The sequence below is a fragment of the Mastomys coucha genome, unplaced genomic scaffold, assembly GCF_008632895.1.
Source record: "Mastomys coucha isolate ucsf_1 unplaced genomic scaffold, UCSF_Mcou_1 pScaffold21, whole genome shotgun sequence".
Taxonomy (NCBI): domain Eukaryota; kingdom Metazoa; phylum Chordata; class Mammalia; order Rodentia; family Muridae; genus Mastomys; species Mastomys coucha.
In genome coordinates, this window is record NW_022196904.1 from 148759523 (window position 1) to 148772658 (window position 13136).

Genomic DNA, 13136 nt, shown 5'->3' on the forward strand with positions numbered 1-13136 from the left:
TTTGTTACTTCTGGTCTGTTTTTCTCTTCCCTCACAGGTGAATCCTGTTGGTGAAGCCAACAGTCCCCTGGACCAACTCCTTCCTCTCACAGAACTCTAATGGGATTTTAAGTGAGAGGACAATCAATAAATAAGTAACTACTGTTGCTATATATAACTCACAACTCACCTGCTTGAAAGTTTAGAAGAGGCTCGTATCACAACTCTGCACCGATGCAGAAGATAACTGAGAACATCCAATTACTGATGCAAGGTGGAAAAGGAATAGCTAGGCACCGTGCAAACATGTTTTGGTCAATAAGGGGCTTCCTGTGTGACAGTCCATACCATATAGACTCTGTGTTTAGGAGGCTACAGTATCTAAGTTTGCGTAAGAACAGCGTGCAAATCACCCAGATGGATCACATCTCCTAAAAATGTCCTTCTAAGAACACATCTCCACTGCCGAGCCACACAGGTCACATGACTACTGTCACAGAAGCAAAAACTCATGCATAGACGAGTCCCAGGGAGAAGTGGGCATCTGGCCTTATGTAAAATTTTGGCTGTTGTGGCCCACGGTGATGTCACAGTCAACAAGTATTATTTATTCGGGTGCTCTGAGTGTTCAGAGAGAGTTCTGCTGCCCAGAGGAAGGAGGTGCTCAGAGGAACCCTGGAGAATGAGCAGGCAGATGACGTCAGAGGTAGGCGGAGACTTACTCTGGGCAACTGTGGTAGCACCTGCCCTCGTGGAGGAGCAGAGTGTTGTCCGGCTGACTCAGGCACTGTTGGCAAAGGTCGGCACCAGAGCAGGAGGCACAGTCCTCCGCACACTTTTCACAGCTGCCACTGGTGACTGATGGCCAAGTGCCTTGGGGACAGGAAGGAACACAGGCCTGCATCCACAGGTACATACCTAGAAATCAGGACACGAGGACAGAGAACGGCAGTCATGGTCGATCCTGATATCACGTTCATCCAGAGGACTCACACACATAGAGGCTTTGCTTTTTTTTTTTTAATATATCCTTTTTCAAAGTCTGAGTATTTGAAACACCAGATCACTCTTGTAAACTATTTATTTATTTATTCATCCTTTAACTAGTTAAATGGATAGGAAGGAAATTAGCCATAGGAGGCTTTGCCCTGCTTCTTTTGCACAGTCTGACATCAGAGATCAGTCACTCTAGAGCTTCGCTTTGCCCTGTTGACCAGTCTTGCGGCAGGCATGTGTGAGACACTACACTGCTCCTCTTTCCTTCGATCCCCACCCATCTGGAATGAATGAGATAGACATGCAAGCAACCTTTCCAGATATGTTCTCCTTGAACATAACGTTCCTCTTCTATGTGTGCTTAATCAGAAAGACAGCTATTGTTACCTTAAAAAACAAATGTGGGCTAGTGAGATGGTTCAGCAGGTAAGGGTGCTGCCAAGCCTGATGAGCTGAACTGAAGAAGCCCTGGGACCCACCTGGTGGAAGGAGAGAACCAACTCCTGCGAGTTGTCCTCATGTCCTCACATGCAAGCTGTGGAATGTGTACACTGCACACCCATACTGATAAATAAACCAATAAATACATGTAATAAAGATTTAAACACAAATAAGGGGTTGGGAGATCTCAGGACAGTGCTTACTGTGCAAGGGTGTGGACACAAGTTCAAGCCCCAGGACTCACATAAAAAGCCGGGCATGATGGTGAATGCTTGTACTCCTAGAACTAAGGACTTAGAGAAAGGAAGATCCCTGGGCCTCACTGACCAGCCAAATAGGTGAGTGCCAGGCCAATGAGAGACATGTCTAAAAACAAAACAAAACCCCCCAAAAAACAAAAACAAAACCAAACCAAAACCAAAACCAAAACCAAAACCAAAACCAAAAAAAAAAAAAAAACCCCACAACAACAACCCCCCCAACCAAACTGGAAGAATGTCTTGAGAAACAACATTCGTGTTTGACCTCTGGCTCCCACCTGCATATCCACATGTATGCTCATACTGTGCACACCACACAACAGCCTCCAAATAAATAAATAAATGAAATAGAAATTTACAAAAAGGGTGTGTGTGTGGTGTGTGATGGTGAGTGACTTAAATCCCAACACTTGGGAGACAGAGCCGTGCAGATCTCTGTGAGTTTGTGGTCAGCTTGCTATATATAGTGATCTCCAAGCCAGCCAGGGCTACATAGTGAGATGATTTCAATCAATCAGTCAATCAATCAATCAATTAATCAACATATTTAGAACCATCTCAGCTCTAAAATTCTAAACATCTTTCAGTGTTTGGGTGTGACTGCTCATGTGCTCACAATCTTGACACATCTATCATGTTAAATGCAGCCTTGTGTCTAATCTCACTATAACAGACCTTGCTCAGGGCTTTATCTAAATTCTCAGTTGCCTGGGGTCAGCTCAGGTCCAAAATAATAAGTGAAAGCTGCAGAAGTAAATGTTCTGAAGTTATAAAGTTTTTATTACAGTATGTTATTACATTTTCCCATTTATTATTAGCTATTGTTATTCTCTTATTGTGTCTGATTTGTGAGCTCAAGTTGATCAGAGGAATGCATGTATAGAACATCAGCACATACAGACTTGGGTCTGTCGGTATCTCAGATATTCACAGAAAGTACTGGAACACATTGCAGGAGAATAAGTGGCTGATTCTATTCATAACACTGTGCCTTCTCACATGGCTCTTCTAATGATGATTTGTAAAGATGTATTTTTATCTTATTTTTAGTTATCTGTACACATATGTCTGAGTGCATATGCATGTGAGTACAGGTGCATACAAAGGCCATAGGTATCGGACCCCAGGAACTGGAGTTACAAGTAATCGTGAGCCTCCCAATTGTAGATGCTAGGAAATGAGCTCAGGTTCTCTGCAAGAGCAGTATGTGTTCTTATCTACTGTGTTAGACCATCTCTACAGTCCCTAATGACATTATGCTAATGCTCTACATAGGCAATCTATCTTGAGGAAGTTATTTATGCCCAGTGTTTCCATAACTTAGGTAAGTTTTAAGGAAACAAGCCATCCTGTTTCTCTCTCTCCCCTCCAGCACTAAATGCAGAATCGATGATGACAAAGGAGACCGCAGGCAATGGGTTCATCCCTATACTTATCCTCAACCTTAACTTCATTTGTCTAAGATAAAAGAACAAGAGACTTGAACTGTGACATACCCACAGATTCCAGCATATTCTATGGACAACACAACCCAAAGCTTCATCGTATATCTCTTTGACCCAGGAAGCTCAGTTTTACAAATGGTCAGTGTTTGACTTCCTGTATGTCTGCAGAAGCCCCAGTGATGGGCCTAGATCAATATCCTGCATCTGATCACAAACCACCACTGACATTCAGGAGCAATGATGGTGCCCAGGTTCAGTTGCCACCGCTGTTTCCCCCTCTGCACTGACCTGTCGGACACGAAGTGCAGAGAGATCCATTGCAGGTTTTACAAAAAGAGTGACAAGGTTGATATTGACTCGTTGCATCTGTATGGACAAGAAACAAGTCAGACTTGACCTTGAATAGCCTTACAGTTTTAGAGAAGTAACTTGGCTCCTGTCTCTGTAATTCAGCTCCCGTTTTCGACTTTACACAGCTAATTGGTATGATCTAGAATTTAGTCATTCTTTTTCTTACTCATTCCTTGGAAACTGATTATCAGGATTTCCCTTGAAACTTGACGGGGGAGTCTTAACATTACAGGGGATTGGGGGCGGATATTTGAGGTAACAAGTCGTTCTGCTTTCATATGCTCATACCATGTAGCTGAATGTCTGTCTGTCTGTCTGTCTGTCTGTCTGTCTGTGTGCCTGTGTGTCCACGTGCTTGTGTGCTTTTACTTTCCCTCCAAGAGCATCTGAAGGCAAGCGTTCCCAGGAAGCCACCTCAGAAAGCTCCTGGGACACGTTTTCATACACACAGGGCAGCCTTGCCTACCCCGCTCAGTATACTTTGGGAGACCTTCCCAGCACATCTCCCACAGGGGAATTAGTCCCAGGTGATCTTAGTGACCCTGATTCTTTCCTCTTTTCCTTGTGCCTCTCTTTCTTGACCCTCTTCTCCTGGGAGGCTGGTGTAGATGGCCCTCTACTCACACCCGCTCTTAGATCCCAGCTGTGCTGCTTTTGGGTAGGGTAACCATGGATACGGTAATTAAACTCTCAGAGTCCTACTTTCTGTGTCTCTAAAAGGAGAGAAAATGGTTTCTCCCTTGAGGAAGCGTGAAGTTCACTGAGACAGTGTACTTCCTGCTTGACGCTGACAGCATGTCTGAAGTGCTTACTCAGCACAGTGCTCAGTAAGACATCGTAGGAAGTGTTTAACACACTAGTTCAGTTAAGACAGTCTTCGTGTTAAGTGCTTAGATGGTGGCTCAGTAATAGAGCCCCACCTATTCCCTTTATTCCTTTCTTCTCCCTCAATCGTTCTTCCACCCCATCTCTGAGATCTCCCTAATCCTTCTCCCCCTCCTTCATTCCCTCCCTCTCCCTCCCTCCCTCTCCCTCCTTCCCTCTCCCCCTCAGTCCACACTGGGAAGTGCATACCAGGTTGTCTGTCTTGGTTCTATGAAGGCATTTATTATTCTAAAGCTGCTGCCTTGCTGGGGAAGAGACTAAGGTGGAGTACGGATTGATAGGAGATAGGACTGATGTGAAAAAAAAAAACTATGTGGCATATGCACACAGAATGCACACAGCAACATGCATATACATACATAATTCATGTGTGTCTAAATGACTGCCCAAGCCGCCACACTGATTGGCAAGACTTTTGTAGTAGTTTGGAGTGATAAGTTTGCCCTGGATTTACAGCATATAGTGAGAGCTGACGATGGACTAAGAGTTTCTTCCCGGAGTGGGAGGAGACACTGGGAACACCTAAGTAGCCAATATGGAGTCCAGTGACAACAGTTGTCACAAAAGTCTACAGGCTTCCCAGAAATGCAGTTCTGCCCCTGTGGCATTTTCACCCGGAGACAGCACTGGACCATAAGAAGAGGCATCAGGAGGGCAGAGGCATGCTGGGATGCTCCAAGAGTGAGAGTCACCATCCTTGAGCCTACCTGCAAAGCTACGCTGTGTCTGCCCACAGGCTGACTTTCTCATTTTATACTGAGATGTCTGATTTACAAAGATATGAGCTTTATTTTTTCATGTATTTGTGAAATTCAGTGGGTATCCATAGATACAAATTTTTAATTATATATATTTAACAATTTGGCAATTTTGCTGTTTTCCTGCATTAAAATAAGTGTAGAGTTCGTCAGTGTCCCCTTGTATCCAGCAGAGGGAGCTCTGAACAAGCAGTTCACAGGAATTAAGCAGTACCAGTAGTTTGTAAAAGCCAGTCTCAGACAGTAAATCGTGAACTTGCTCACGGTTCCCATTTTACCCCACTCTAGAAATTCTAGCCTTGCTAACACTAATGAAAAAGAGAAAAAAAAAAAAGAAAGGGAAATAAATCTCTTCAACCAAGTATGGTACCTGTTAGCCAGAGGCAACTGTAGAAAGTCAGGGTCCTTCTTATTTTCTTATCATATAGTCACATGATTATATATATCTGCACCCTGAATCTATTCACACTTTGATCACTTTGTATTGTGGGGTTTGGTTTTATTTGTGTGTAATGCCTGTTTTTGTTGTTGTTGTTTGCTTATTTGTTTGTTTGTTTGTTTTGAAGCAGAGTCCTGCTATATAGTCTAGCCTGACCCTGACCTCGTGAGCCTCCCATCCCTGCCTCCTATGTATATGGATTACAGGCATGCTCCATAATGCCTGGCTTGCTTTAGTTTTGATAAAAGTCATCTTTGGGGAGCAGGCTTTGCTGGGACTTTAAGATCTCCTCGTCCCTTTTGATTACTCTAATATTTTACTCTACAAGTACAACACCTTTCATCTCTCTTCTCATAGCTGTTCAGTTTCCCAGTCTTTGCTACATCAAACCACACCGCAGCAACCAGGAAGGCAGGTGTTGATTCTTTAGTCTTTTTAAAGATTTGCAGGGCTAGAGCGTTGAGATGGAGCCCAGTGGCTCATGGTTGCTAGGCAGTGCCCTATTGCTGAGCTCCAGCTGTAGCTACATATAGGCTCTTTCGAGGGCCTTTCCCAGTCATGGTCCTCGGCGCATTGGGAATGACCTTAGATGTAACAGGAACCTCTGCAGTCGGGTCGCACAGATTCCCCAAGTGTTCACTGATTCTTTACGGCCCTCCTGCCTCCTTTCTCATGGCTTCCGTATCCCCACTGCCTTGGCCTTGTGGCTACTAGGGTTGCTTTCTGCACAGTGGAGATGCCTGTAGGGCGATGACGGGCTCCTCCCTACTTCCCTGTTACCTCTTTTGATTTGAACTTTCCACTTTCGTCGATCCTGCAGCAGACTCCTCACCAAAGATGGCTTTTCAGTGGGCACGGCTTCTTTTTTATTAAAAAAATAAAGTGTTTTGTTTTAATGATAGAAGGACCATGAAGAAGATAATAAGCTTCACCTATGCCCCCACCTCCCAGAAATATCTGCTGTGTATTCTTTGCCGTACAGATCTAGCCTGAGATGTAAGGGCTTGTGGACTGGAATCATTCACACCCTCTTCGTGTAGGACACCGGGGCTGTGTGCGCTATTCAGCACTACAGCTATAGATGGTTCCTCTTGTCATAGCCTTGGAAGGCATCTTTGTAAATGTTTCACATATGTATTTGTATGAATCATATCTCTTTTTTTTGGAGGGGTTACATTTATAGATTGCTTAGCCCCACATACTTGTTGTGATTGCTACTATAATGAAGCTGCACAGACATCTTTGAGAGGTTGCACTTACGGCCTGTCAAAGAGGCATCCTGGTTGGTTAGCTAACGCCTGCAATCTCCGACTATCTTTTTTAGATCACCACTACTCTTCAGTGCCTCTTCACTTCCCACAGGTTGTTTTCCCGTGTGACTCAGAGAATACTGCTGTGTAAGGGAACTGGTGTTTCGGTCTGGTCAAAGGATCAGAAAACAGGACTCCTCATGCTCTGCGAGATGTAAATGGTCTCTCAGGTACGAGACGACTTACGCAGCCATCTCAAACTCTCCTTACCCATAAGGGAACTCAGGCTCAGAGAGGAGGAAGAACTTTTGAGGGTTACACTGCAGTGAGTAGCCAGGGCAGGATTTGAATGCAGGGCTTGCTGACTCTAGGCTTGCTGTTCTTCCTCTGGTCAATCTTATTGTCACCTATCTGCAGTGCTGGGGCCCAAGTTTCTGAGCAATTAATTTTAATGTTCAAGTCATCTGAGAGAGATCAAAGTGGGGTTCTGCTGGTGAGACAACACTGACTTGTAGTGTTGCCCATTTCTTTGGTGTAAACATTTCTGCCATAGCTAATTTTAGGCTGTCGATAGCCTGACAATGCATGTATACAGTTCCTGGATGCTGAGGCATCAGCGCAAGCCAGTGCGAATGGTCCCCTTTGTACTACTGAGCCAAAGGATCACTTATCTCCCAGCTCCTTGAGCTGTGCTTTCCTATTGGTTAAGTAATTAAAAATGCCTGCATCCCTCCCTTCTGAGGCAACTGTAGGCATAGATGGATAAATCCCTTCTAGGAATCAGGTACCTGTGGCTTTTCAAAGCCATCTGCAGTTACTGTTATGCAACATTTATCTCTTCACAAAGAGGTTGACTTTCCTCCCACAAATTCGCCTACTCCAGCATTTCCCAGAGCTTGGGAATTAAGATCAAAAGAGCGGCTAGAGATGAGTTGATGAGTCGTTAGGATGTGGTCAGAGATTAAAAAAAAAAAGGTGGTTCACCAAGCAGTGCTTTGTAGATTGGTCCTTCTCTGTAATCTGTAATTAGAGCCTGCTATGGCCTGGTTCTAATCCATGAGGGAAATAGGTGGGCTGGGGAGCTCTCAGGCATGCTTGCAGGAACTTTTCCAGACTACCAGAGGACAAAGAACTTCAGCAGAGCGAAATGCTTTGCAGTGATGGAGAAACTGCATTCCTGGGTCTGCGGAAGCCATGTCTCTGGAAGCTGACAGCCTGTTGCTCTTGCACGTTTTAACAACACCCCATGCAGATCACCTGTTCAGTACTTCTGACATTAGGAACTATGTCCTAAGTCACCTTTACAATGTTCAGTGAGTAGGATAGAGGGCCTTTCTGTGATTTTTTTTTTTTTTTTGATGGCTAGAAAACCTAGGAGAGCTGCCATCCTTGGGACTCAAGGGTGTCAGCTGCAGCATTTGCCTGGCAGGCTCTGGTGAGCCGTGTCCTCTCCATCCTTGGATTCTGCAGGGGGAGGGGAACTCATTCTCTTGGTAGGTGACAAAAAAGGATGGCTGATGTCACTATCATCCTGACTAGCCACAATGCTAAGGAAAGAATTGAGTGATCCCGTTTCAAGAATCACTCCTTCCCAGAATACTCAGACCCATGAGTTGGCCATGGCCTTGGGATGTAAACATGACTATGTTCTGTTGGAAGCAGTGGGAGAAGGAGCAGGCTGAAGTTCAGGCCATTTTAGTTTCCTACCTATATCTGAAGTCTCCCCCCCCACCCACCCCCAGACAACAAGCTGCAGACCTGGCTGCTCCCACCTAGGCAGCTACATTCCCTTGTAAACACTCTGTGATTTGTTCAGGTCTCCTTGGGATTGACCTAGAATGACTGAAATCTGTTTCCCATCATCTGAAAGGTGTGGCTAATTAGGGCTCACTCTCTGGAACCCTCCGCTCTCCTATTACAGTCCTGACCTGGTTTTGGGGGGAAGAAGGCAGGATAAGGATGAAGTGTTTGGTACCTATCCTCCCCAGACTTAATGGAATGGATTTCCCATTTACTAGCCTTCTCAATGCTTCGCTGGGGAAGGCATGTTGTAGCTTCACCTTGCTTAGTGAGCAAGTGTTCCCCCCTCTTTGTTCATGCTTTGCATGTCTTATTTCATAGATCACAGGAATGGCAAGTGCAGCTATGTCATTGACTTTATTGCTTTAGTCCGTCCGACATAAGAAACATTCTCTTCTCCCCTATTCCCTTATTAGTGTGAGGCCCCTGAATGGAGTAAATTTTTCTTTTTCAAAAACATTGCATTGTGATTTCAGAGGAGTTGGGGTGGGGAGTGGAGGGGTGGGTGTGGTGCTCTGACAAAGGGGAACAATCAAAGTCTGATTTTTTTTTTGCTTGCAAAATGCGTAGTCCAGTTGAAGAGACATGTAATCATTTGGGGAATCGAGTCGGCTCTGACTCTTGGCTCCCTGTGCCTTTTCATCATCTGGACGCCAGATAAAATACAGATGTTCAGAGAAAGAAACACAGCACCAGATCGTTTCCCTCCTGGCTTGGACCACCTCTTAAAGCCTGCATGCCAGACCAACTCGTTTTCAGCGTTCTTGGTCCAACTATAATTCACAGAAGATATCCCAATCTGGAGTAACTTTCTTAGCTCTCTGCCGGAAACAGCCTGGGGTGCTCTGGCTTTTGGCCTCTGTCTTTAGGAAAGTCAGATGTGCAGAAGTGTCATAGTGGACAGCAGCTGAGACACCCTTTCTCTGAAACCAGTAGGACACCTTCTTCCTTGTCCTGTGTGGCCTCCTACAGCTGCCACTGACTCTGTACTGAGTGGAGCCTTTCCCCGAAATATGAGAGCAAAGGACTTGGGTTTTTAACCTTCTTAGACATGGAAGATGTCATAGAAAGATTATAATTACCTTGAAGGAAGCCCATAGTGGGGCTGCAGAGGTGCAGAGGCCAAGTCTAAAGATTCACAGAGGAGTGGATACCTGTAGCTCCCCCCAGAGTCCCAGCTCCCATCTCTACTCCCTTGCTTGAACTTCCTCTGAAGGCTGAGCTTTCCACTTATTCTAACTGGGAGGGAAATGTTCTCCCTCCCCCATGCTGAGGATCAAATCCAGAGCCCCATGCACCCAACCGAACAAGGCCTGTACCATTGAGATACGTGCTACCATCCCAGCTAGGAAGAGCAGCTTTCAAGAGACCTGGGCCAGCTCTCTAGAGAGCTTGTCAGTTCCAAATGTGTCAGGGTCACTGAAAAGGTGCCCCAGAGATGAAGGTTTGTTCTACTGTGGAGACACGCACACATGAGAAGCTGCTCTGGAGCCTGTAAGAAGAGGGGAGTCAGGCCACTTCCCATGTCACTCTTTAGATCAATGTCACTTTCTCCTCTGCTGTGCCATTTATGGGCCACGGGCCTACTTCAGCTTCCTACCTGGGAGTTTCACAAACTCCCTGAGACTTAGGAGTCTTGGAACAAGTGTGATTCTCCCTCAAAACATTCCTCAGAAACAGTGCCAAAGAAGGAGGAAGGCAGAGGAGATCCCGGGCCTCCCTCTGGCAGGTACTTACCATTCCAGACCTTGCCTTCCACGTGGGGCCAGGTAGGCCAGACACACGCCCCATGCCATAGCTGCAACCCTTCTTGACAGCTGCTGCATTGGTTGTGTCCCAAGCCGGTGCAAGTCTCACAGGCTCGGTGGCAGGGCTTGCATTCTCCCAACTCTTGGTCTCCATAGAAGCCAGGGCCACAATCCTGCACACAGCTGCCACCTTTGGACAATCAGGGGAACAAACATGAAGGAGGGACTCTGGCCAGCTGGGTTTCTGGCACTATGCAAAGCCAGATACCGAAGGACTTTTCAGGACATTTTTATTGCATGTGTGCAAATCAAGATGGCTTTAGGTTATTTCAATTCATAAATGCGATATGTTTTTTTTTTCTTTTAACTTAAATATAAATTTGCCAAGTATAAAGGGCAAGGAGCATTGAATAAAGATTTTAATATCTCTAAGCCTTAATAAACTAGAAATAAAATGATTTTATGAAGAGAACTATTGAGGCACATAATTTTAATCCTGTCACTAGGGAGGCAGAGGCAGGGGAATTTCTGCAAGTTTGAGGCCACCCTGGTCTACAGAACAAGTTCTAGGACAGCTGGATTGCATTGAGAGATTCTGTCTCAAAAAGAGAGAGGAAGGGAATTATTGAGGGGCTGTAAAGTGTTTGTCTTGCAAGCAAGAGGACCTGAGTTTGGACCTCTAAAACTTATAATTAAGTTGGGTACTGTGGGTGTTGGAGGGTCCCTTTAAACTCACTGATGGAGAGATGAGATAGGGAGACAGGTAGATCCCTAAAAGTTCACTGGCCAGTTAATCTAGCTTGCTTGACAAAATTCCAGGACAATGAGAATGCCTGTCTGAAATAAAAGATGGAAGCAACCTAAGGTTGTTCTTTGACCTTCTCAAAGATGCTACACACATGTGTGTGCATATGTGCACACACACACATATTGGGAGGGGGAGCACAGGGGCATGAGCAGAGAGGGAGAAAATGGGAACCACTGATTCACTGAATTCACTGAAATTGTCTGTGGTATTCTCCATTCTCAACACTCAAGGCCAATGGTCTACCCAGTTCCCAGCTGGAAGATTCATAGCAAAACTCTTTCCCCATTATCTTTCCAACGAAGTCAACGAGCTGACCAAAACTTAAGACAATGGCTCTTGTTCAGTTATCTAGTACACATGAATCTGTAACATGATTTTCTTTTCTCCAAGTTTTTGCCTCAATAGAAGGGCCATTGTTCTGAATAGCCAGGTACTTCAGCTCTGAAAAATTAATTTTCAGGTCTCCCCCCATCTCAGTGCTCATAGTTTTTACTTGACTCTCTTGTTCCCACCAAGTTGGAGATTCTTGAGGTTAATTAGTGAAATGTGAACTCTGCTTCAATGCTAAATGCAGAAGGAAGTAGTTCAGTTAATGTTTATTTTCAAACCACATTAAAATTTCTGTTTGAAGTGGAGACACCAGCCTGCAAAGACTCCATCCTATGATTGCTCCTATTGAGTGATGGCCTGCTGGGACCCCGCAGTGTTTCCTTCCCAGTGGGTCACCGTTTTCCAGCTTACCCAAGAGAAAGAAGCCCTCCTCACACCAGTAGCACTCATGTTGGTCGCAGCTGCCACAGTTAGTGCCACAGGCTCTGCATTCCCATTTCTCACCGAAGGTCTTCTCAGGGCAGGCTTTATAGCAATGCTGCTCAAACCTAGGGGAGAAGATGCTGTGTTTCCATGAGGAGGACTGGAGTGCTAGGACTACCATGATTTGATCTCCTCATACTCATTTATCTGTAGCACACTGAACAAGTTGTCAAGGTCAGAAACCTGCACTTGGTCTGTCCTGCCCAATCAAACCAAGGCATTTGCTACCTCCTCTGTACCTCAGAGGACCCCTTTATGGGGAGGGGGTGCTGCTGGGAGGGTGCTGGAAGAAGAGGGTCCCTGAGACTGATTTATGTGCTGGTTGTTAAGTATTAGTTTCTTCAAGTCTGTACACAAACTCTGCATGGAAGGCATTATTGATTTTTAATGTCTACTCATAGGAATAAATGTTCAAGCATCAGGTGTCCAATGTCTCTTGAAAGGTAAGACTGGAGTTTTAACCAAAGATTGTTGGAATAGATAGCTTGTGCAGTTCTCTTAGAGAGTGAGAAACAGCCCAGTATTGGGTCTGTGCAACTTACCGGAATGTCTGTGACCACTAATAACAAGGAAGTACCTTGACATCCTCAACACATGCTAATATATACATATGCATACACATACATGGATTCTTAATATATACATATGCATATACATACATGGATTCTTGCATAGATGATCTGCCGTACTCGTTACATAGCAAGATATTGTAATTCACTTGGAGGAGCAGTGGAGTAAATCTGACTCTTGCTCTTTGGTGAATTTCAAAGCCTCGGTGAGTCATCAGGGAAAATGTTTGCATTCCTTCTTAACAGCTTCTATTGTCCAGCACTCCATCAACTAGTCATTGATGCTAAGTAGCCTGAAATGTCATAAGTGTGTGTTTCTTGAAACGGTTATCTCATGCTGTGTCTTAGTGTTATAGGGCATGCTGTTTCAGCCTATTTCTTTCTCAAAGGGTTTTATGAAGCACACACACATCAATGATCTGGTGAGTGTCATGTGTCATGGGGGTGGGAGGCAGGTGCAGGGGAGGCATTTGTACAGGGGTCAACTCGAAGACTCTGCCAGGACAGAGTTGGACTGGAGGAGCACAGGGTAAAGGGTAGGGAACATTAGAGGAAAAGGTATAGAATTTCTGCTGGTTTCTGTGTGGTCATTCC

General features: G+C 45.0%; 1 protein-coding gene across 1 annotated transcript in view; it reads right to left on the reverse strand.

Annotated features, from left to right (window-relative positions):
* Pcsk5 (proprotein convertase subtilisin/kexin type 5) overlaps positions 1 to 13136 on the reverse strand; it is a 416074-nt gene that overhangs the window by 29659 nt on the left and 373279 nt on the right. Inside the window, exons 26-29 of the mRNA XM_031389877.1 lie at positions 11902 to 12038; positions 10342 to 10542; positions 3410 to 3487; positions 702 to 897 (exon numbers count right to left, since the gene is read on the reverse strand). Coding sequence (XP_031245737.1) covers positions 702 to 897; positions 3410 to 3487; positions 10342 to 10542; positions 11902 to 12038 — 612 coding nt within the window. The remainder of the gene's footprint in view (positions 1 to 701; positions 898 to 3409; positions 3488 to 10341; positions 10543 to 11901; positions 12039 to 13136) is intronic.